The 22428-nt window shown below is 43.2% G+C and overlaps 1 protein-coding gene across 1 annotated transcript; it reads left to right on the top strand.

Moving 5' to 3' along the window:
• Window positions 1-8695: 8695 nt before the first annotated feature.
• Window positions 8696-21512, top strand: SHOX (SHOX homeobox). Its single transcript, XM_032785422.2, has 5 exons — window positions 8696-9024; window positions 12330-12538; window positions 16589-16646; window positions 16778-16866; window positions 19080-21512. Exons 1-5 carry the CDS (start codon window positions 8751-8753, stop codon window positions 19323-19325), a joined length of 876 nt encoding a protein of 291 aa, XP_032641313.1. The 5' UTR covers window positions 8696-8750; the 3' UTR covers window positions 19326-21512.
• The last annotated feature ends 916 nt before the right edge of the window (window positions 21513-22428 follow it).

Below are 22428 nucleotides of genomic sequence, written 5' to 3'. Positions count from 1 at the left end.
GTCGGAAGGCGAAGGGGCTCTTCTAATGGCAGGTCACCTGGTGGCATTTTGTTTCCCCGTCTCCCCCAGCAAATTGCCTGTTTGCTCAGTTCCTACACTGGAACCCTTGGGCTGGGGAGATGGCTTTTGGAGTAGGCTGTCAAGCAGTTCCATCAGGCTACCGGTCTGAGGTGCACACAGCTGAGGAGAGCAGGTCTTGTACTGGCCTAGGCAGGGCTGCCCAGAGGATTCAGGGGCCCTGAGGCAAAGCAATTTCAGGGGCCCTTCCATTAAAAAAAAGTTGCAATACTACAGAATACTATGTTCTGGTGGGGGCCCCGCTTGCCTGCCCCCCTCTGGGCAGCCCTGGGCCAAGGAAGGGCACTTTTGCTCGCAAACGCACGGGAGCTTTATTTTGTTTGCTGTAGCGAATAGAAAGAGGATCTTTTTTCTTTGAGAAACAAGGTGGCAAAAACGTCGATTGTTTGTGAGCGATTAAGACCGCACTTGAGGGAAACTGGGCTCGATCCCGACCTTCCCTTGCACACCCCAAAGGCCGGTCGCTGGGCGTTTGGGGGAGGGGCAGGTCATGCAGAATCTGGCCCTTTCCCCGTGAACTCTCCTACTTTAGCCGGGGATTAGACGCAGAGACATAGATGGGGAGTGTATTGAACACAGGAGCTGGAGCCTGAAAGGAAGATGAAACGTTCCTACTTCTCTCGGAGGCGAGACCTTTGGTTTTAGGTAACAGAGAGCTGTCGCAATCGCTACCACCTTCTGCCTCTTAAAGCCCTGCCCCTTTAACAGTTTGGGAATGATTGCCCATTTTAGCACCAGGAAAACAGCTGGGAAACCTCCCCATCCCCCCACCCTGCTGTCTGCAATGATGGGAAGCATCCACCCTGTGCCTTCGTTCGACAGCACCTATACCAATCTCCCATTGACAGACTGCTCCGCCCCCTCCCCCAGCAGCTTTGGATGGCAAATTGTGCTTTAAGGGCAGCCCTGTGCAGCAAAGTGGGCGGCTGGCTGGTGTCCAGCCGGTTCGAGCTGTTCCTTTAGCCCTGAGCTTCGCCTCAGGTCAGGAGGCTTTACAGCGGATGCAAATGGCCAGGAAGAGCAGACAGCCCTCCCCGGGCAGCCTCTCCAATACCAGAAGCCCCCTACCTGCAGCTGGACCCTGGTATTCTAATCAGTGCGGCCGGCAGCCCTCGTTTCAGCCCTGTTTGCCTCTGTTCGGTGCGATCTCCTTTGCCTCCTTCTTCTGGGTGCAACGGGGACCTACGTCAGGCGATGGCAGCATTTAGATTCAAAATAGGGCGGAAAAAATTCCCCTCCAGCCACCCACCCACCCAGTTCCAGTGCTACTTTTTGTTTGCACCTCTCTAAAGCGGAAAGTTAAAGTATAATTAATTAGCAAAGCTGAGTACACCTTTGTCCATCTCTCTGTCTCTCTGCACATATTTATTGCATATACTCATTTGTATATACACACACACCTCTAGATAATAAAATCTACAGACATGTAATCTTATGTTGAGTCTTCCAAATGTGATAGGTTAAAAAATACAGCTAAATCCATAGGCTTATGTTTGTAATAAATCCATAAATGAATTATTCCTTCTCCTGGGTATTAAATCATTATCTGATTCAACTCTTGTCTAATGTTGCAATAATTTCACTCCACCAAAGAAAGAAAGAAGAAGAGGAAGAAGAAGAAGGAAGATAGCTGTGTCCCAGACAGAAAAAAATAACTAAATACCTTTTCTTGTATAGGAAAGAAGTTAATATACTCAATTATTTTTTGAAAAAGATCATAACATCTGGAAATTGATATCGAATGGTGTACAATCCCTGAGAGACGATTAACTTCCACTGTATAATATTTCCACTAGAAATCGTAATAATCCCATAAATCTTCCCTGTGAATTGGGAAAATGTAACAGTTCATTGAAATACGCATTGGGAAATCATTGAAAAAATGTAATAGGTCACTGAAATATTCGTGTTTTTTCTTCTTTTTGTGCTGTTGCTAACTCCACACATGTGTGTAAATATTCCTACTTCGTTTTAAAGACATACAATAATATTCCCTTGAGCGCTGCATACCATGCAAGAGATATATGCCCTTTTGACTTATTAATCATTATTTCGGGGTTCAACATTGCAGCATATTACTGAAGAAGTCAAACAAATCTCTCTCTGTGCGGTGTGTTGCTAAATCAGTACAAACTTTGCAGCTTAGAACTTTTTGGTGTAGTTTTTATGCCAGTCTCTGTGCCAAATCCTGCTCGAGTTAGTCCCGCTGAAGTTTAGTCTCTTTAGCTAGGCAATCAGGATTTGGTCTAGCCTACTACACACATAGGTGACTATATTTTATTTTGCAGAACTCTCAGAAAGGATGGATTTGAACATACCTCGCTTCCTTTTAAGGACGCTATGAATAATGAATATATCCAGAAAATGAGCCCATAACAGAGGAGGGAGATTGTGTGATTCTCTCTGTTATTTTTTGTGTTGGCTTAATATTTCTTTCTTTTGCTACCATTTTAGAAATCGGAATAAAGACAAAATTAAGCCCTTAACGTTTATGTCACTCTCTATTAATGACTGTAGATACTGCTGTCTGCAGAGCTTCTTAATATATTCATCATGTAGGATAGTTTATACAGCAGGCTTATTCTGGAAAGTAACCTATTAGTTTAAACGGTAGCCTTTAAAATGTCTTTATTTTGCTTTTCATCTAAAATGTTTTGCTCTCTTTTGAAAAATGATTTTTAAAAATAAAGCTCAACATAAATGTTTTAAGATTAGATTTGCGAGGAAACAGTTTAATTTTCACCATATGTAGCCACAGTGGACTACAGGTTTTTTTTAAAAGTATTTTCACTGAAACAATCAACCAAAAATGTTCTAATATAAAATTTATTCATCCCAATGCATTTCCCTCCTGGGGGACATTTTATGCCCCCCCAAATAAATCTTTGCAGAGAGGGGAAAAAAGTGCGTTGATGAGAGAAATGCAAGCCTGCCACGATAATGTCCTTTATTAATATTATAGATGTGTACTGTGCGGGATGGATCAATCATATCCATTCACAATCAGAATTAAGAGAGCCTATTTTAATGAAAATCTATTAGCCCCTCATTTGAGACACGGATGTTGCTTAAATCAATAAAAAGCATAAAAGAGACTACGACGCAGGTTTCTAAATTAAAAAAAAAATCCCATCTATGAAATGTGTTAAGACGTCTGTAAAATCCTGAAACCCTCGATCGATGCTTATAAATATTTAATGTTGTTTTAAAAAACACAAATTGAAAACCATTAACACTGCATCCATTCTTATTATCAAAACAAATTGTCCTTGGAATTATGTGCTGTGAAAATGGAGCCAGATTGAAGAGCATCCTCTGAAATATGTTTACTCGCTTTCATGTGAACCAATAAAAATCTACAGGAATCTGTAGAATGAGGAGAAAGGTTTGATGTATAATGCCCATGATTACAGACTCTGAATTAATCGAGAGAAAGAGAGAGGGACGAGCACACAGAGAACTCAGTAGCTGCTGTGCAAAATCCTGAGCTTCATTTAAGGGCTAATTAAGGTGTGGATTAAACTGATAAAATAGTTTCGGGCTAGTTACTTCATTTTGACCAGAAATAATATAATCACAGGACTGGAAGGGACCTAAAAACAGTTTCACTAAAACTCATACAAAGGATACTGAAAATGTTAATTTCCCTTGTAAATAGTAAATGCAACAGCAGACACACTTTGCCTTAGAGATACCTAAACCTATGAACTATTCGTTCAGAATTATTTTCCTGATTTACTTAAAGGAAACCGCTGGATGATCGCGAGGTCTCTCTGAAAGCAGAAAGAGAATAATATATAGCTATACATATTATGACAAATAATTGCTCTTCTGTGATACCCCTTCAGAAGCTGTTGTCTAACACTGCTGCATTTTATGCACAAACTACGTTGTTTATATGTATTCATCTCCAGTATATTCCCAGTGTGTCATGTAACTAACAGCAATATACACACACATACACACATAAAATACAACTTATATATGTATACGCATATATTCATATTTTCACGTATGCATGCCTGTGTAAGTAACATATGCTCTCTTTCTACTGCTATTGTTCACAATAGACAAAATTTACTTTAATTGTTCAGGATCATTATAGTGATGATGACAGGCACTTTTCTAGTAAAATGCCTTAAAAAAAAATAGTGTCCGCCTGCAATCACTGAGGAGCCTGTGTCAATAATCATGATATATTTGTTCTCCTAGTTCTCCCCTTCAAGGTTGTTCTTCTCAAAGGCTCTGGTACTCTGACCCAGCTGCCCTGATCCAAAGGAACCCCAGTGACTGTCATTGTCCTGAGCTAACCTTCTTCCTTAGTTGTTCGATGCCTCTGAATAGGGTAAGCGAGGGCGGAGGGGGGGGGCTGTTTTGAAGGAGCTGAAATCTCATGGATTCAAGACAAAGTCCCAATCCTAAAAGAGTTGCGTTCGCTCGTGCCGGCCTCTTGAGGTGAGGCTGAAAGGCTGGGCCAGTGGAGGGAAAAAAAATAAAATAAAAAAAAAGTTTTTAAGCGTGAACGTGTGCGAGTGCAAGAAAGAATAATTTAGCAATTATTTAACCACTTCTGAAGAGAGAGGGGGAGGGAGAGGAAAGCGAGATACCCAGGAAGTGAGATCCCGTTTACACAGGAACCAGAGCATGGCTAGCAATCCCATTTCACAGTTATCCCACTCTAGCTCAGAGGAGATAGATGACTCGCTCCTTTAACCCGGAGCACTGGGGTGGGGGTTGTGATTAAGTGGACTGCTCCGTGCAGGTGATTTAGGGCAATTCTCCGAAGTGACTGAAAAAACCCTGTTGAACAAAGATTTTTTTAAAAAATGTCCAGTTTATCACCTGACAATTCCCGGTTTCTGCTGGTCTCCCGGTCAAAGCTTAAATCAGGGGGTACAATGCACTGGTGCTTTAGATTTGCCCTCCTTTGTGCTTTGTGGGACGGGGGGCCCTGGGATCCCAGTCGCCCAGACACCAAGATATCCAGAAAGCACAACCTGTTAGACAAAAGCAGCAAAGAATCCTGTGGCACCTTAGAGACTAACAGACGTTTTGGAGCACGAGCTTTCGTGGGTTGTGTATTCAACCACGAAAGCTCGTGCTCCAAAACGTCTGTTAGTCTCTAAGGTGCCACAGGATTCTTTGCTGTTTTTACAGATCCAGACTAAAACGGCTACCCCTCTGATACTTGTTAAGACGAGAGTTTTCAGGTCCGTTTCAAAACGCCTAATTTAAAGTTAAAACGGTGTTTAGATTCTTTTGTTTCCAAGCTGTTCTAGGGAGTTTAGTGCCTGATCAGGCAAAGGGGTTTGTGTGGCAATAAAACCTCCCTCTTTCTGAATTTGCAACGATTTGAAAGTTTGTGATGGAGTCAAAGTTTCGCCTCTTTATTATTCTTAACTCTATTGGAAGTGATTATTTTTTTGGCGAAGGAATGTCACTCACTTTTTATCAGTAAGATTTGAATTTGACTAGCAGTTAACAATTTGAGAGAATATTATGCTCTCAAGATAATGTGCAGTGTGTCAGAACAGGATCGTGTGTGCGTGCACCCACTGAATGTGTTTAGGTACCCCTGGCGAGCGTAGGGGTTTACACAGCAAAACAAGTCTCGGATAGAAGATTAGCTCCTTCTCAACAGGCATGTTTGCCAATGTTTCTCAAAAGCTGCTGCGTCTGGCTGTCTGGGAGACTAGGATGTTGTGTGGGAGCAATGCACGGAATATTAGGCGCTTCCCCCATTAAAAGTCAAACGCGTTGACTTTGCTAACTCTGAGAAAGTCCACAAGTTCAGAAAGACTAGCAAACTCCCAAGCTGTATGATGCACGTTCCTCTCTGCCAATAGTGGGTCAAATAGTTAAACTGACTTTAAGTAGCCCAATGAAATAGTGGCACATGTTTATCGTACGCAGATTTTTAATTACCTTATGTATCACATACTTTACAAAGTCAAAATCTGGGGGGCAAATAGACGAAACTATGTGTTCTATGAGACGTTCATAAAACGTGTCACTGGAAACAATATGGACTGTCTCTCTCCGGTTTATTTCAGAAGGGCTCTGATAGAAAACTGCCGAGTGCTTGGCACTGAGGAGCTGGCTGTGGTAGGGCTGACTCCGTATCCAGGTCTGCATTTCTGTGAAGGTGCCCGAAGCAAACCCCGGGCCACTTGCCCAGTAAAGGACGGAGCAAGCTCAGGACCTGGTGGGTTTGAAGAACGCATGGGGTGTGGGGGGGAGGTGGGGAGAGGATTACTATCCCGGGACGTCGTCCTTCCCTTCAGAGCCAGGAGAAGAAAACAGAACACGAGGGTCAAAATAGGGCTAGAGGGGGGTTATTGCAAACTATCCGAGATAATGTAACTAAACTAGAACTATGGGAGACCGGGGCTATGAAACACCGACGTTCAAACTGGAAGGAGGGCGTGCGAACAAATATTTACCCCAACTATTTACCCTTAATTTGAGAGACAATTTGTCTGTTAATGCGGACGGGTACCCATAATTAAGGAGTCGAGGGGTTTGGAAAGTTTCATTGATCTACAAAATTGCAGCTCTGGAAAGTTCATATGGCTCACGACCTAGGGAGTGAGTAAGACACGTGGAAACTGCGTTCTAAGACCATCCTTGCCAAATCCTCTCCTTTTCCATAAAGAAGAGTTTAACTCTGGAATATCTATTCGAACAGGTACCTGTGTGTGTTTTAGTAGAAACCCAATCTAAAAAAAAGTGGGTCTGTATATGTTAGCAATATATATATATATTTAATATATATAATATATAATATAAAATCAAGGTATTTTGACTATATCTTTTTATCCAGAAATAGGCAATTTATTATTGACAGGGTTCTGTGGGATATATATTAGGAACTCGGATCTGATTGGCTTGGGCGAAGACAAGATCTGTTTGTTAAATTCTAAGGCTTCAGTTGGCTCCCTCGCTTGTTAAATGAACTCTATAGGTAGGAGGCTACTGAGACGCAACAATACAATAAATGTCAGGGATATTGGCAGTGCCAAGATCAAACGATCAATCCTCGTCCCCTTGATAATCATTTTAAAATCACACAGGGGGAATTGATTTTTTAAAGTGCTTTATTAATTGTTTCCTCGATGTTCTTTTCCCCCCCTGCGGAGGTGTTAACTCCTGAGTATGCGGGGGGGGGGCGCGGGGGGAGCTGTGCACCCTTGGATTAATTAAACACATTTGTATTGTTTTAATGCTCTGTTAATTTTCAGAGCAATCACACACTTTCCTGGAATGGAAACAATGGTCTCTGACTCACGCAAGGAGATCTCGTTTGGATAAAATTCAGAGCAGAGGGTGGGCATGATGATGTGATTTGATTAACTAATGCTCGCGATGAGGACCTGACACAAGAAAATGCAAAATGAACGCCAGTGGTAACTAGAAATTCCCCCAAATGCCAAATCCTTTGTGTTAAGTCCAAACGGGGGGGGGGGGGAGATCAGCTTTATATTCCGATCGAATTGTGCAGAGAGGAGTTAGAAATGTCACTGCTATTATCTGGACATTACATGCAGGCGGTTATTCCAACTTACAGGGTGGTAATTATGACACGGTGCACAACAAAAATAACCGCCCACCATGAATAAGATGGAAAAATTAGTGACAGCTCCATCTTAAATATGACAATAGCCGTTTAGCTTTAAAAATGTAGACAAATCTAATATTCTATTTGATGTCTACAAACAGGACCACTCCTGCTAACAAATCACCCTTCAATACCACTCACCAGGACAGGTTTGCATTAGACAAAAATTAGACATTTCTAGATCCTAAATTTCCCAGAAAATATCTTCGGGCAACATAATAGCATTAGCTAGAAAACAGATCCTATAATGTTTACACGCATCTGGAGGTGCCTGTACCTATAGACAAAAACTGATAAGGATCTCAGAGATTTACAACAACCAGCTTCATTGCAAGAAGTGTTTTTCTCCGCAACAGACAACACTTTAAAACAACATTTTTGTTCACTGAATAATTTGACAATTTTTAATTAAAACAGAAACTCGTCATCACGTAGAAGCATAAATATTATAGTAAATGCACATATCCAGCTTGTATTAATTACCTTTTTATTGAACAGTCATTGTATTTGCCCATTGATATCTATACATTTAATTGCAAGAACAGATTTATTTGATTAGCTAGGTCCGTTTTTACTCACAGTGTCGGTAAGCTTAGGATGTCCTTACAATCAATAAAGTCTTCCTTGACTTTCATTTCTGCAACCCATTTACAGAATGCAGATACCTGGTTTTGTGTTTTCTCTTTCCCCCCTTTCTCTCTCTCTCTCTTTTTGCTTGTGCTCTTTGCCTCCCTAAATCAAGGTGCAAAGATGCCAAACAGTGATGAAATGAAAAGAAAGCCAATTGCTGGACTGAGGTGGGGGAGATAGCTGCTAGAAGTCCGCCTGCGACTATGGAGCAGTCAGTAATTGCTGGAGACAGGGAAAGCTGGGGGTTGGGCTGAGGTAGCCATGTATAAATAGTGTGATCTCAAATTGAAAGGCATAAATAACAGCAGGAGTGATCTAACTCTATACAGCCCATCTTCTACGTGCAAAAAAAAAGCGGGCAGAGGACGGCCAGATCTCCTACTGAAAACAAGTGGATCTCTGTGGATAAGATCGCCGGGCAGCCATGGAAGAACTTACAGCTTTTGTATCCAAATCTTTTGACCAGAAAAGCAAAGAGAGCAGCAGCAGCAGCAGCAGCAGCAGCAAGAAGGAGACTATCACGTACAGGGAAGTTTTGGAGAGTGGGTTGGCTCGATCTAGGGAGCTTGGAAACTCTGACACTAACCTGCAGGACATTACTGAGAGCAGCAACCATTGCCCGGTGCATCTTTTCAAGGACCACGTAGAGAGTGACAAGGACAAACTGAAAGAGTTCAGCACGGGCAGGACTTCGGAAGGTAAGCACTGTGCAGGCGGCAGCCCCCTCCGCAAAGCCTGCTCCACGCCGGGAGCCTTCCTCTCCCTCTTTCCACACTGCGGCCCTTCAGCTTTGCCGGTCGCCTTAAATGAGGGGTGAAACTCAATTAATTGAAACCGATGCGTCCCGATGAGAGCACAAGCTCCTCCGTTTCATGCCTTTGTGTGTGTGCGCGTGTGCGTGTGTGTGTGTACAGAGATTTGGTTTAACCGTGAAAGGTAAAGTAGTCACTTTAGTTTAGCCAGATCCCCTCATTTAAATCGGAAATCGGACAGATTCTAAGTGCCTTAACAATGCTCTGTACGGGGGAGAAGTTCCATGTGTAGGAAAATGAGGAAATCTTGTCAAGGGAGTTTTAATGCATCAGAAGACATGTTCTTCCTGTTTCCGGGCCATCAGGATGCTGCTTCTTCTGGGAGAAAGCTGGACTTTAAGGCGCTGCCTTTGGACAATTTTGTATTTCAGAACACAGATCAGTCAGTAGATATATGTGGGTAGTGAGAAGTCATAAAGCTGCATACCTCTGCGTGTACTCTTAAGGGGCAGATAATCTTGGAGCCAGAGAAACATTCCAAGCCTTGTATACGTATGCTGTCATCAGGTTCAGGACATTCAGTCCTGTCCGGCAATCTCACCTTTGTCAAACTAGTTTCATCTCTACGTCCCTAGCCGCTATCGAATTTTAAAACATTAGTGCTTTTTCTTTCATTCATTCACTCTTTCTCTCTCTCTCACACACACACACAAAACATGGGGGGAACAAAACGCTGAGAAAGTGTCTCCGGGCAAGTTGGACAGGTCGACCTGTCCAGGGAGCTACTAGGCTACACCTGGCGATAATAAAAATCGTTGAATTGGTTTGTGAACAACAACCAACCTTTCAATTAAAAAAAACCCAACAACAAAAAAACAAACAAAAAAACCCCGTTTAATGAAACGCTGACTGAAAGACACTTGAATTCATAGTCAAAACCCCATATATAATAATTTTTAGAATAATTCTTTTTTAAGTTAAACATTCTTTAAGTATTATAATGTACACAGAAGTATATTTCACTTAGCACTTCGCTATGTTTATTTTTAGTGATTAAGATTACAAAGCATGGACACCATTTATAGACATGATCCAAAGAGGAAGTCGAAACCAGGATATTGTTCAAAACTCCTTTTTTGTTTTGTTCTGTGCATATAAATGTTAGACTGTGTTTATCTAATCTAATCAGTCCATGTATAGAGGGGTGGGGTGGAGGTGAGAGGGCGGAGTTGTGCAAGATGAGGTGTTTGTGACAACTTCTGTTCGGGTGAGGATTCAGTCTAATTTCAATATGCTACTCCAATCCCACCGATCTGACTATCCAATATTTTGTATGCAGTGTGGGCACGCTTGACTCTCTGCAGAACATACATCTACCACAAGACGCAGATTTTCTTTTTACAGGGCTCATCTTTATTTATTCATTTAGTCAGAAATATCTTATTTAAATACGGCTTCATGAAAACCATACACATTATTACAATGAGGAATGCGGGCCAAACGCCTGTTTTCCGCAAAGGGTACGCAAACTTGGACGTGTTAAGCAATCGAACAACAGTCTATGACGAGGGGGCAGTGAATTGATTTGAACTGTTGTAGCTTTAAGGGAAGAAGTGAAAACAAACATTTGGATTCTGGTGCCCTTTCCCCCTTGGATTTCCACTGGCACAAACCCTGCTTCATTCAAATATTTTCATTTAGTCACCATCTATTTTCCTGAGGGGTGGGGGGGGGGGAGAAATACAATTCAGCATTATCTCTGAATATTTATTCTCACTCCCAGCCCCACACTGGTTGTGAGGTGGATCAGAACAAAAGAAGCAGCTGGGGGCGGGGGGGAATAACTTGCTGGGGCTCCTTAAATAGCGGGCGATGGAACAATCTGGGGAATCTTTTCGAGGCTATACAGTCAGGATTGGTCGAGGACATGCTGCTGGCTGGCACAAGCGTGATTAAAATAGACACCCTCTGCTGATCTAATGGCTTTGGTCATTTTCCTTATGATGATTAAAAGAGGATTTGCGCTCTAGGTCTCGGTCTCTTTTCCACAACATGCCAGAAAGAAAACGCGGGGGTTTGTTTTTGGCCTCCTTATGTTTTCCCCTCTTCAGTGTAAATCTCCACATGCATCAGCTCAGGTTATAAACGCTCCCCCGCCCCTGGCACCTTCTTTTCTAGCGATTTCCCCAAAGGCGGACAAGATAGGAGTGAGGAGCTAGAAAGGAAGCAAGTTATTCCTTGATGGGTGGGGGGGGGTCTGTTCCTCCGCCCCCCGATATAACAAGGCCAGATTCTTTCAGCGACACAGAAGGATGAGCGGCCCCTGCCAACAGCTTGGAGTTTTGAGGTTTCCCCAGGTATGATTTTTGGCGAAGGTGTAACTAAACAATGGACAATTTATCTTACCACGCAAATGTTTTGCCTTCACCCCAACAGCGGTGGGCCATGCCCTGCATAACAGCATTTACTTCTAAAGCAAACAGCACCGCAGAGCTCTCCCTCCCCACGCTACTTTCCACTGGCTCTACATAGTGTTAGCAGAATGATTTTCCAGTATTTGTCTGCGACACTTCGTAAACTGCAGTTACCAGAGGATAATAGGTGCTGGTTAGTGACTTGTTTTTAAATGGACCTCACATGGCGAAATTAACCAGCTAACCAACCCCCCTCCCCTCCTCCAAGCCACTTTTTTCCTCTCCTTTGCTGTTCCTGAAACAGTGGCTCAGACCCTGCTGCTATTTAAAACGAGCGATGGTGGGACCCAGTGATTAAATATTTTGCAACATTCCCCTAGAGTGCAGCTATATTTTGGGGCCCGATGCTGCAGTCTTCACTCAGGCATAACTTCCACTGTAGTCCACTGGAGTAACATCCCTGACATGGCTCTGTGATGGTGTGTTTTTTTTTCTGTTCCAATCGATTGCTTACGCTTTCCCTACATTGTTGCTCTAGTTGAGTGACAGGGTGTAGCTCGTGCTAGAATATGTACGTTGCCATGGGATGGGATACATAATAAATATTTCCCTATAAAGACACAAAAAAACTGCCCTCCCTTCACTGCCCCCTCCCCCGAAGCAAAAATTCTATGTGTGACAACATGGGAGTGATTCTGTTTAATGGCACTTTCCTCTAGTATAGAATCAGGTTAGGGAAGAGGAGAGGAAAAGAGAAACTAGACTCCTGTGCAAAAGAAACTTTTGTGAGATACTAAAGCAAAGCTCTGTGTCCCCCGCTCACCCCCCACCCGGCAGGGATCTACGAGTGCAAAGAGAAGAGGGAAGACGTGAAGTCAGAAGATGAAGATGGACAGACCAAGCTCAAACAGAGGAGAAGCAGAACCAATTTCACACTAGAGCAGCTGAATGAGCTGGAAAGACTTTTTGATGAGACTCACTATCCAGATGCCTTCATGAGGGAGGAACTAAGCCAGAGGCTGGGACTCTCTGAAGCTAGAGTTCAGGTAAGAGAAAGACTCTTGCATTATGTTCCTGGAAATGTCCTCACCTCAGTTCCTGACTGCCAGTGGATTCTATCTAGCACAGTGCCCTGTTTCATTCAAAGCAGGAAAGGTGAAAGCAGAAACAACACGTCTGATGGGAAACCGTTTGTATTTCCGGTGTACTTGTTCTGCTAAATATATTTCTTAAACTCCTCCATTGCTGCCTTTAATGGGCACGTTTTTAGTAATTATCTAATAACATAATGGATTGCTTTTGTAAACTCATCTGATCACTCAATATCCTTTCCTTTAATCCCCATTTTTTCCCTTCTCCCTGCTCTCCTTTTATGAGGACGTTATGAAAAAATCAGAAGACAATTGTCATGGATAAGGCTAGACAGTTTGGGTGCTTTGGGACTGGATTATCTAGAGCCGGGGGAAAGGTGCTCCCATCCGACTCGCATAGCAAGCATATGAATTCATTGCACCCCATCTGGTATATTTCCCCCCTCTGCCTTTTTTTTAAAGTCTCATAATCCTTAGACATGGCCACAAAAAATATGGCAATCAAAACCTCACAGAATTTCTCATTGTGTCTTCGAATCGATTTAAAAAATATTTTAACTTTCTCCTTGATAGCCACGGCGGGAGAAAAAAAAAAGAACTAAACAGGGAATCCATTCCAAAAGCAAATGTTATGTAAAAAAGAATTAATAAGATCAACCTGTGGATCTCTGAGCAAGAGCACAGGGCGAAGAAATTTAAAGAAAAACTCTTATCAGCTTATTATTCTCTACGTGGCTAACAGAAGAAGTACATCCTCTTACCTTTTAATCACATCAGTTTCTCTGAAGAAAAATTACTATTTGTATATAGGCATATATATGTAAATAAATATACACACTAGGCTTCGGAGAGCAGAGGGATTCTCTTTTGTTTCTTCCCGTTAAATATTATAAACCTCTAGTCATTGGAAAGCAAAGAGGGAGAATCTGTGCCTTCCAAATCCTTCCAGTACTGAGTACGTGGCTATCCAGCTTGAGGCATTTCCCGAAATAAATAGTGTGACTAGTTATTTTTTTCTCAGCTGTGGGGTCTTTCTGTATAAAATAAGCTGGAGAAGGGACCTTGGCTTGTATGCCTTAAAAAGGGAGACTTCTAGGGGAATATTGTAGGGATTGAAAGGGCTGGAGGCCTACATTCTCCTGGAAGATTGATCTAACCGCACCATATAAATTAATGAAAAGATTAAACTTTTGCTGAAGGGGACATCAAATCTTATGTCATCTTCCCAGATCTTGCTTTGGCTCTGTAATATCTTTCCAGGGCCTTGATGTACTGTTTCTATAAAAATAAATTACTTGTAATTGAATTCTGCACTCTTTCTTTCAAGTAGTTTATTACTGAGTAGCAGCACCCTAACAGGATGTTCATAGTTACAGCAAAATCGGTGCTTCAAGAGCTTGTAGATCTTGAAATACCACACCAAAAATAAAATATAAAAAAAATGGTGATATTGATTCAGGTGGGAGTTATAAATAAGACAAAATTTCATTTTTTTATTTTTTAAAAAGAGGACGGCATGAAAAAGGCTGGTAATAGTAATGTAAAAAAAAGTGAAATAGACAGGGAGAGCGTTTAGATAAGATAATTAAGTAGAAAAAAAACAGAGGACTCAATATAGTTAAAAAGAGGGAGTAGAAAAAAGAAAGGAGGAAAGGAAGGATATTTTAATACTTCCAGAACTGTTCTCTAATCCCTGTCTGCACCGCCTGTCCCTTGTTGTTAAAGGATATAGTTTCAATTTAGTGTGGAAATTTGCTGTAAATAAATTGAAGCTCCTATGGTAGCTAGTCCTTATTAACCTTTTATTTTTAGTGTTGTACTGGAAACTCATATCACCCAGCTGTCAGGGTTATAATTGAAAGTTATGAGTCCATAGTGAGGAGCAGGCAGTAATTCAATTACAACAAATATCTTTGGGTTTATGGTGCAGGGCTAAATTAAATGTCATTATTCACTGTCTCTAATGGAAATCAAAAGGAAATCAGATTAGAGCATTTGTGAAAGAAATCACTGAGTGATCCTTAATGAAGAAATAACTGTCTAAAACAGTGTACTGTGCTTTACTTAGCATATTCATGACTAATTGGAATTGATCGTGAATCACACCAAGCCTGATTTATTATCGCTTAACGCAGTGGCTAATTCATCACTTTTATTCTTCTTAACCTTATTTTTCATAGCTACAGGGAAAGGGCACTTCGTTTTGCAGATTTAAACATAATTTTTGTTTGAAGGATATTCTGATTTGCAGGGGAAGTTGTTTACACGCTGCTTAAATTCCTCATTACGATTTAAACTCCTTCACCAAAAAAAAAAAGAGAGAGCCAGATTTCATGCAACGATCACAGCCGTACCAAATACAGCGTGGTCGCTGCATCACAGGTCCTCACCCGAAATTGCAGTAGCTTGGTACGAAGTTTTAAACGTCTATTATTGGGGTATATTTTTGGTTTGAAAAATACGATTTTTCAGTAGCCTGTAGTTCAAGAAAGCAGAGTGGCAATAATACGAAGCCAAGCTGGCGTGAGTTTGAAAGGCAGATATTTTGTTAGCACACGGAAAGGTCGTGCTCTTGAAAAATCCAGGTTACAGTTTTCAGTTATACCCGTAGCTCAGGGTTTGCTCAGCTGAAGAGTACTCGCTGTTATTCGCGCGAACAGCTAGCAACCCTAAGCAGAAAGCATTGCGCTCCAGAGTGGAGAAGGCCAATTCCTACTTAAGAAAATCACTGAGGTACCCTGGGTAATTAATGCCTTTGGAAGCCTTTCTCTGCACTAATTACTCCGTTGTAAATGACCATCATTAAGGCAATTGAAGAAAGCTTGAAGGGAAAACTTGATGTAGGAAGTGCAGTTAGTATTAATTAACCATATGATCACTTGGCAAGTGTAAGAACATCAAAGGTTGAAGGTGTTTCTTAGCTACAAGATTTTATCAGCACCGCAAGTCAATATTTGTCCACATTTAGTAGGTTTCGTGCAAGAATAAAACTGAGCAAAAACATTTGAATCTGAGCGTCTGACAATCAACTCAACTCACTTTATTAACTAGCCATTTGAGAAGGGAGAGGAAACAATAAACTCAAACGTTTGAAATACTCTCGAATAGAAGTCAAAGAGAAACAATGACAACTGGATTTTGGCATTTGTTTAGCAGTTATAATTACTGGAATTAGATGAGGATTATTGAATTATAGATATTTTCCTGCTGGTAGTATAAATAATTCCTTAAATCCAAATCTGGAAAGAGTCTGTTATTGCCTGCAAGTAAGAACATGAAAACGTCAGCAGGAACATTTAAAAAAAATAAAAAGTTAATGTAATGGAGAATAATTCAGTCCATTTACCCAAGTCTGGATTTTATGTGCGACCTTAAAATCTCTCAAACCCCATAAAACCGAAGTTTTGGATTGGAACAGATAATCCAATTGGTAACAGATTTTATGGGCTAGAAATCGAGCACTGAAGCTTGACAAAATGTTACTGGTTTGGCTTAAATATGACGAGAAAAAGACTGATAGATCCATCATGAAGGAAGATCTGAGAGGAACACAATTTTGCTATTTGCGTTAACAATCGCGATTGCTCACCCTCTATGGGTGGCACAAGGGAGTGAAAGCCTTGAATCCTGCAAGCCTGGGGAATACTGGGGCCGTGGGTTTAGAAAGAGGGCCAGAGTTCCAGCGTTTGTTTTCAGGTCTGTAGAGGCTTTACGGTCACGTTTGATGTGCTGGCCTGGCTCGATCCACTGCCAATCAAAAAAGGAGGAGAATGAATGTTGGTTGTTTCTTTGGTGTCGGTCCCACGTTCTCTGAGCCAGTCTAACAGGACTGTAAGAGCCATAATCACTCACACAACGCGCAGTAGCCACTCAGAAGCCTTGTGTGTGTGTGTGTTTATTTTATACACATCATTAAAATTATACGAACTGCTTGGCCTCCGCTTGCTAGTCCCGCGTCTCAGCAGCTGTCTGTCTACCTTCCCCTTTTTGTTTTTATTTTTGCAGGTCTGGTTCCAAAACAGGAGAGCAAAGTGCCGAAAGCAGGAGAATCAGATGCATAAAGGTGGGTCTGAGAGCCCGGATTCAAGCAGTGCATGGGTGGCATGGTTACTGAGCGCTGGACAAGAAGGCCGGGGATGGCATGAAGGGAAAGTACCACCCACGGGGCTGACCGTGCCATGTCTCTGCTTGCAGGTGTGATCCTGGGAACTGCCAGCCATTTAGACGCCTGCCGAGTGGCCCCTTATGTGAATATGGGAGCCCTGAGGATGCCTTTCCAACAGGTAGTTCGTTTTGCTTCCCGTTAAACGCCTGCCCCAATGTCTGGAGCTCCTGCCTGCACTCCTCCTCTGCTGCCCTTTCACCGCCAAAGGAGGAAGTGGGACACCTTTACAAGTGCCATTTATAGCGAAGTTGGCACGTATTAAAAGCAAGCTGTAAAACTTCAGAGGGGGCCTCTTTCCAACCCCCCCCCCTTCTCCCCTCCCCTGCTCAGGCAGAGGCAGGCGGCTGTAGGTCTGCCCCTCCTTTCCCGGTGTGCTCTAGCCTTGTGGGAGCGTCATGCGCAAAGGAAGGAGTCAGCGGCCCAGCCAAACCCTCCACCCCCTGGAAGGCTCAAGTCTCCTGCGCTCGGTCGAAGGGCATTTTGGCTGCAGGATCCGGCCCTTGCATTAGGAGAGGGAAGGGTAGGGCAGCCTTGCCCAGCATCCTCCCTCGCGGTCCCCTGATGCTGACAGAGCGCAGGACAACAGGAAGGGAAGGTGGGGAGCCTCTTCCTTCGCGACACGTGGGCCGTGTGTGTGTGTGTTACTAGCACTGGCCGCCCTCGGAAGGATGAAACCGGTGCATTGTGCAGCAGCCGGCTCGTTGGGCCCGGACGTGGCAAAGACGAGCCTCCCCGTTAGGAGTTGACCCTTCTCCAAGCCCAAACCCAGGGAAGGTGACTCGCCCGGAGCTGGCCTCCTCCCTGCAAAATGGACTCCACTGCGGAGAGTCCAGGAAACAAAAATGCTCCTGGCGCTGCCTGTGTCCATTTTCCTTAGTAAAACCTGGGGGCAGGGGATGATAACGCGCTGGCTTTTGCTCCCAGTTCAAGGGCTGGGCGCTCAGGTTGGCTCAAATTGTAAACCCTGTATATAATGGAAACCCCTTCAACACCCTAGTTCCAGCACCTCTATATGGGGGGAAAGTTTTCCCCTTCACTCTGTCTATATATATATTGGGCTTAAGTCTGCTCCCTGCTCCATGGGTGTAAATCAGGAGCAACCCCCTTGAAGTTAGCGGAGTTACACTGGCATACAACCCAGGTAACAACGGAGAAGAGCGGCAAGCCCGCCCAGATAACCACTTAACAGCAAGCTACAGTTTGTGGCATTTCTTTTTTGTGTCTTTACATAAGCGACGGAGGAATCGGTTTTCCAAAAGCAAACTAGGTAGAAGGTATAGATTAATGCTATTGATTTTTGAGAAACACATATCTTGAGGCAGAAAACCCACACCCGAGGCGGGGAGCTCTCTGTCAATCCAGTGTTTGTGTTGGTCTAGAAAGCTCCGAAGTAAACACTGGCGATTGGTCCCTGTTCCAAGGTTAAAGAGTTTTTAGAAAGCTATAAATAAACATCCCTAGGAAAAAATGCTATTTAGCACTTGTTGGCGCCCATGCGATGGCCAAGTCATTTTTCTAAATACTGGAAGGCCTAAATATGCCTCCATTCTCTCTGTATAAGTGCTGAGCGGAGTGTTTAATATCAACCAGTCAGTTCTCGTCCAGCTTTGCAGTACCTGTTTGACTCAAGCCAGTGCCTAGCTGTCTCTTTTATTCATGCTCCCCGCATTTGCTGAGTGCAAGGGGTTAAATCGGTGACTCCAATCACAAGCCCCTTCCCCACTTGCAACTCTGGTCCTTTCCTTGAGAACGCAGTAACCTGCACAACCCGTGCTGTGAGCTGGGGAAAGGGCGCACGTGTTCGTTTGTTCAGAAGGGTGTGGACATTGTGTTCCCCTTGAACTGCGCCGATTCGAATCCTCCGCCCGCCGAACCCCGCTGCGCTTTCTTGCCACAAGATCACATCTTGTGCTTCCAGACCACGCGAGCGGCTCTGTTGCCAATGCGCAGTCACCCTTGCGAGGACAGCCGAAGTTGGCCCCGCACTAAGACTAGGTCGGATCGGCGGGCAGGCAGTCGAGGAAACGGCAAATAAACGGCTACCACTGACACCTCTGCTCAGTACCGGTGGGTAGCGAGAGGTGAGCTGGCTGCCAAGTGGATCGGCTTCATAAACCGAGTCCATTTCCTGCCCTCGGAGCATGTGGCTAGTTGACAGAGTAGAGGACTCACCCCGCCGCCAGAGGCGGAGGCTGCTGCTGCTAGTGCCCCGGAAGGTTGCTAATCCCCTGCCAGGGGTGGGCGAGGAGGGAGAAGGCAGCTCGTGACCCGCGGTGGGCGGAAAGCCCGCACCCACCTTCTCACCCGGCTCCCCTCGCTCTGCTTTCCCAGGTCCAAGCGCAGCTGCAGCTGGAAGGCGTGGCCCACGCCCACCCCCACCTCCACCCGCACCTGGCAGCCCACGCTCCCTACCTGATGTTCCCCCCGCCGCCCTTCGGACTCCCCATCGCCTCTTTGGCCGAATCCGCCTCCGCTGCTGCGGTGGTGGCCGCTGCTGCCAAGAGCAACAGCAAAAACTCCAGCATCGCCGACCTGCGACTCAAGGCCAGGAAACATGCCGAGGCGCTGGGGCTCTGACACTGTCCGCTGTGCTGTGTGTGTGTGTGGCCAGGACTCCCTCTCCGCTCCCTCTTGCCCTCCGCACCACCCCCGCGTGACTCTGCGGGCCCCAGGCCTGGGGGGGAACAGGGGGCGCCGGCTTTTGGAAGGCCTGCAGGTACTTTTAAAGACGATCACAACAGCTCCCTCCAGTCCCTAGTTCCGCTGTTTGGTTTCCCTCTCTCCTCCCTTCGCGCTCAAAGCCTGCGCATCCGACCCGGTTCATCTGAAGACTGAGGGGGCCCAGTTGCCTGTCCTTTTTTATTTTCCAGGCACCTAGCGCCCCACAGTTAAACCTGCTCCCCCAGATGCAATGGTAGGGTGAGACCATCTCGGACCTGACTTAAGTCATCCGATTAAACACATACGCACACGCGCACACACAAAAGTAAAGACTTTCCGGAGGATAAAGTAGGCGGGGAACTAAATCTTTAAATTATGCTAATCTGTGAACAGTGGGACATTTGGATTTTGACCCTGGCAAAAGTGATCACATCAGCGTGAGGTCATCGGCTGCAGTCAGTTCTGCGACCATGTGCATGTGTCTAACTCAACACATTTTCAAGATCGTAACATCTATTAAAACAAAACAAACAAAAACATAAAAAAGATCCTTGGGGCTGGTCTCCATTAAAGATGACATTTCTTTGTTGCCAACAGTATTATTTTCACTGCCATGAATATCTTCCATCGCTGAGGAGCTGCTGCTGAAGAACTGGTTTGAATTTAAATGTGGAATTTCAGATTTGAGGCAAGGCAGGTTTTTTTTTTCCTGAAAAAAAAAAGCAGCAATAACAAAAAAAAAAAAAAAAAAAGTGTGTCTCAAATGGCTAAAAGGCTTTTGGAAGGAAGAAAAAAAACGAGACAGACTAGAATTTACTAACCATTAGTGGTGACTTGAATGATGGGAACAATATGAATGCACCTGTTTTACCCAGGATCACCTGAATTAGCTGAGATGCATTGTGCCATAGGAACAGGTCGACTTTCTGATTTTTAGTCTCCAGTGTCTGGATCTTTGAATTGAAATCTTGCTATTTTACAGGATATAGAAAGAATGACTCACACAACAAAGATGGACATATGGTTTTAAGGCATAATACTGATGCAGCATTACTTTTAGTGAAATGCAATTAAGTGCAGTAAAGTGCAATACTGTAAATATTATAGATTAAAAAATAGCCGTACATTCTTATTCTGTTAATAACCAGTTCTGCAAGAACCATAACTTAAGTCCTTTATGCTCAGACTGGGTACATTGCAGTTTAGTGCCAAAATGACAGTCCGGGACTTCTAGGAATGGATAAAAATATATGTATCACATATGGAAAAAGATAGATACTATGATTTCTAGTCAAGTTAATGTGCCATATTTCTGGGAAGTAAGATGAAAAGCCTGTATGACATTTTTGCAATCATTTTAAGTAAAACAAAACAAAAAAAGTAAATGTTTTGTAGGGGTGGACAAGTTCAGTGTTTGCCAATTTTTCTTTTTTCCAGTTGTGGAGACACCAAATACAAACTTGTCTAAGCAGCATAGCTAGTCTAAATGGGGAAAACTCCCTTGAAATTATATTACCAAAGTGTCTGGGTTTACTAATCCCCCATGTTTTTATTTGTTATGTAATTCTCTCCTAATCAATTTATTATGTTGTGGGTTCGTTTGTGAGAACAAATACTGCTCTTGTCTACTTCTAACAAGATAGCTCAATTTTTTGCCTTTGTTATCAAGGCCTGCATTCATGAAAGCTTATCCTCTCAATAGTACTGCCAGTAAGCCTGTTTTTTCTTTCTCAAGTGTATTTATCATCTAGTAATCCATTACTAATTTTGGCTTTTGCTGATATTTATCAAATCCAAATATTTCCACAGGGCAAAAAGTAATGCATTAGATCTTTTCAGTTTTAGATATTTGCATTTCCCCCCCAATTTTGATACTTTACGACAAGCAGATTTTCTGAAACGTCAAAGTGCTGCCATTTTCCACCTATTATTATGTGAGAAGTGGTTATATTTTGGACATGTTAGAGTTTATAAATTTTACCTGTCTTTGCTACCTCTTCGTGAAAGCCTAATATCTCTTTAAACCAAGGCCATAATGCTAATATAACATTAACCATTGCAAAGGGACATGGGGAATAAACCCAGACAATTAGCAAGGTTGGAACTAAGACCAAACTTTATCTAGAAGTATAAACTTTATACTATATCATTACTATAAATAACATTTATACATTCTAGATAAAGTTTGGTCTTAGTTCCAATCTTGTTAATGATATCACATTTTACAACAAAAATAATAAATTCTTTTCCCCACAACAACTCCAGCATTTTCAACTCCATATTTTTAACATTCACATAGGGAATTTCACCATAAGGAGGCACTAACCTCTAACAGATGAGCAGTTATACTGGCTACCCACAATACTGTGGGGTAGTGTGTTGCACAATATTGATGGCTAAAGGTTCAGTCCTGCAGCCTTTATTTACTTGGTAGGAAACTCACCTTTGTGCAGAGGGCTAGCACAAACTTATGCACTGGTCACATCCCATTTAAGCCCTATTTTGAGTGGTCGTCAGCCATGCTCTGGGCTTCTACACAGGAGTGAATTTAAATAGTTCCAGTGACTTCAGTGGAAATTCTCAAGTGAGGCGATGCTGCAGATTTGGGCCCTGAGAGCCTTCAACCATCTTAGAAGTGAAGTTATCTGCTTAACTGCACTTCCTGAAGTGTATTACATTTATAAAATATATCTGGTTACATTTTGAGAACAGTTGCCTACTAACAAGTGGATCTTTGGCGTTATACTGAATATCAGCACAGTAAGAACTTTCATATGCCAGTCAGATTTCTCCAAATTTGTCTGGGTTGGTGTTACTTTTTTTTGCATTACTGAAAACTCTACCGGTTTCTTAAGACTGGTTAATCATATCAGTGGGTGGCTCAGAGATATCTAAACTGCACTGGAGAACTGGAGGCAAGTGGCAGCAGCTACTAGTTTAGCAGTGTTTGAAGTAGGAACAATAGATCATCCTGGGAAAAGGGCAGGATGCCTCACTGTATCTACATGCTGCTCCTGGA

This window comes from Chelonoidis abingdonii, chromosome 1 (assembly GCF_003597395.2).
Source record: "Chelonoidis abingdonii isolate Lonesome George chromosome 1, CheloAbing_2.0, whole genome shotgun sequence".
Taxonomy (NCBI): Eukaryota; Metazoa; Chordata; order Testudines; family Testudinidae; genus Chelonoidis; species Chelonoidis abingdonii.
This window is presented reverse-complemented; position numbering and strand designations above follow the sequence as displayed.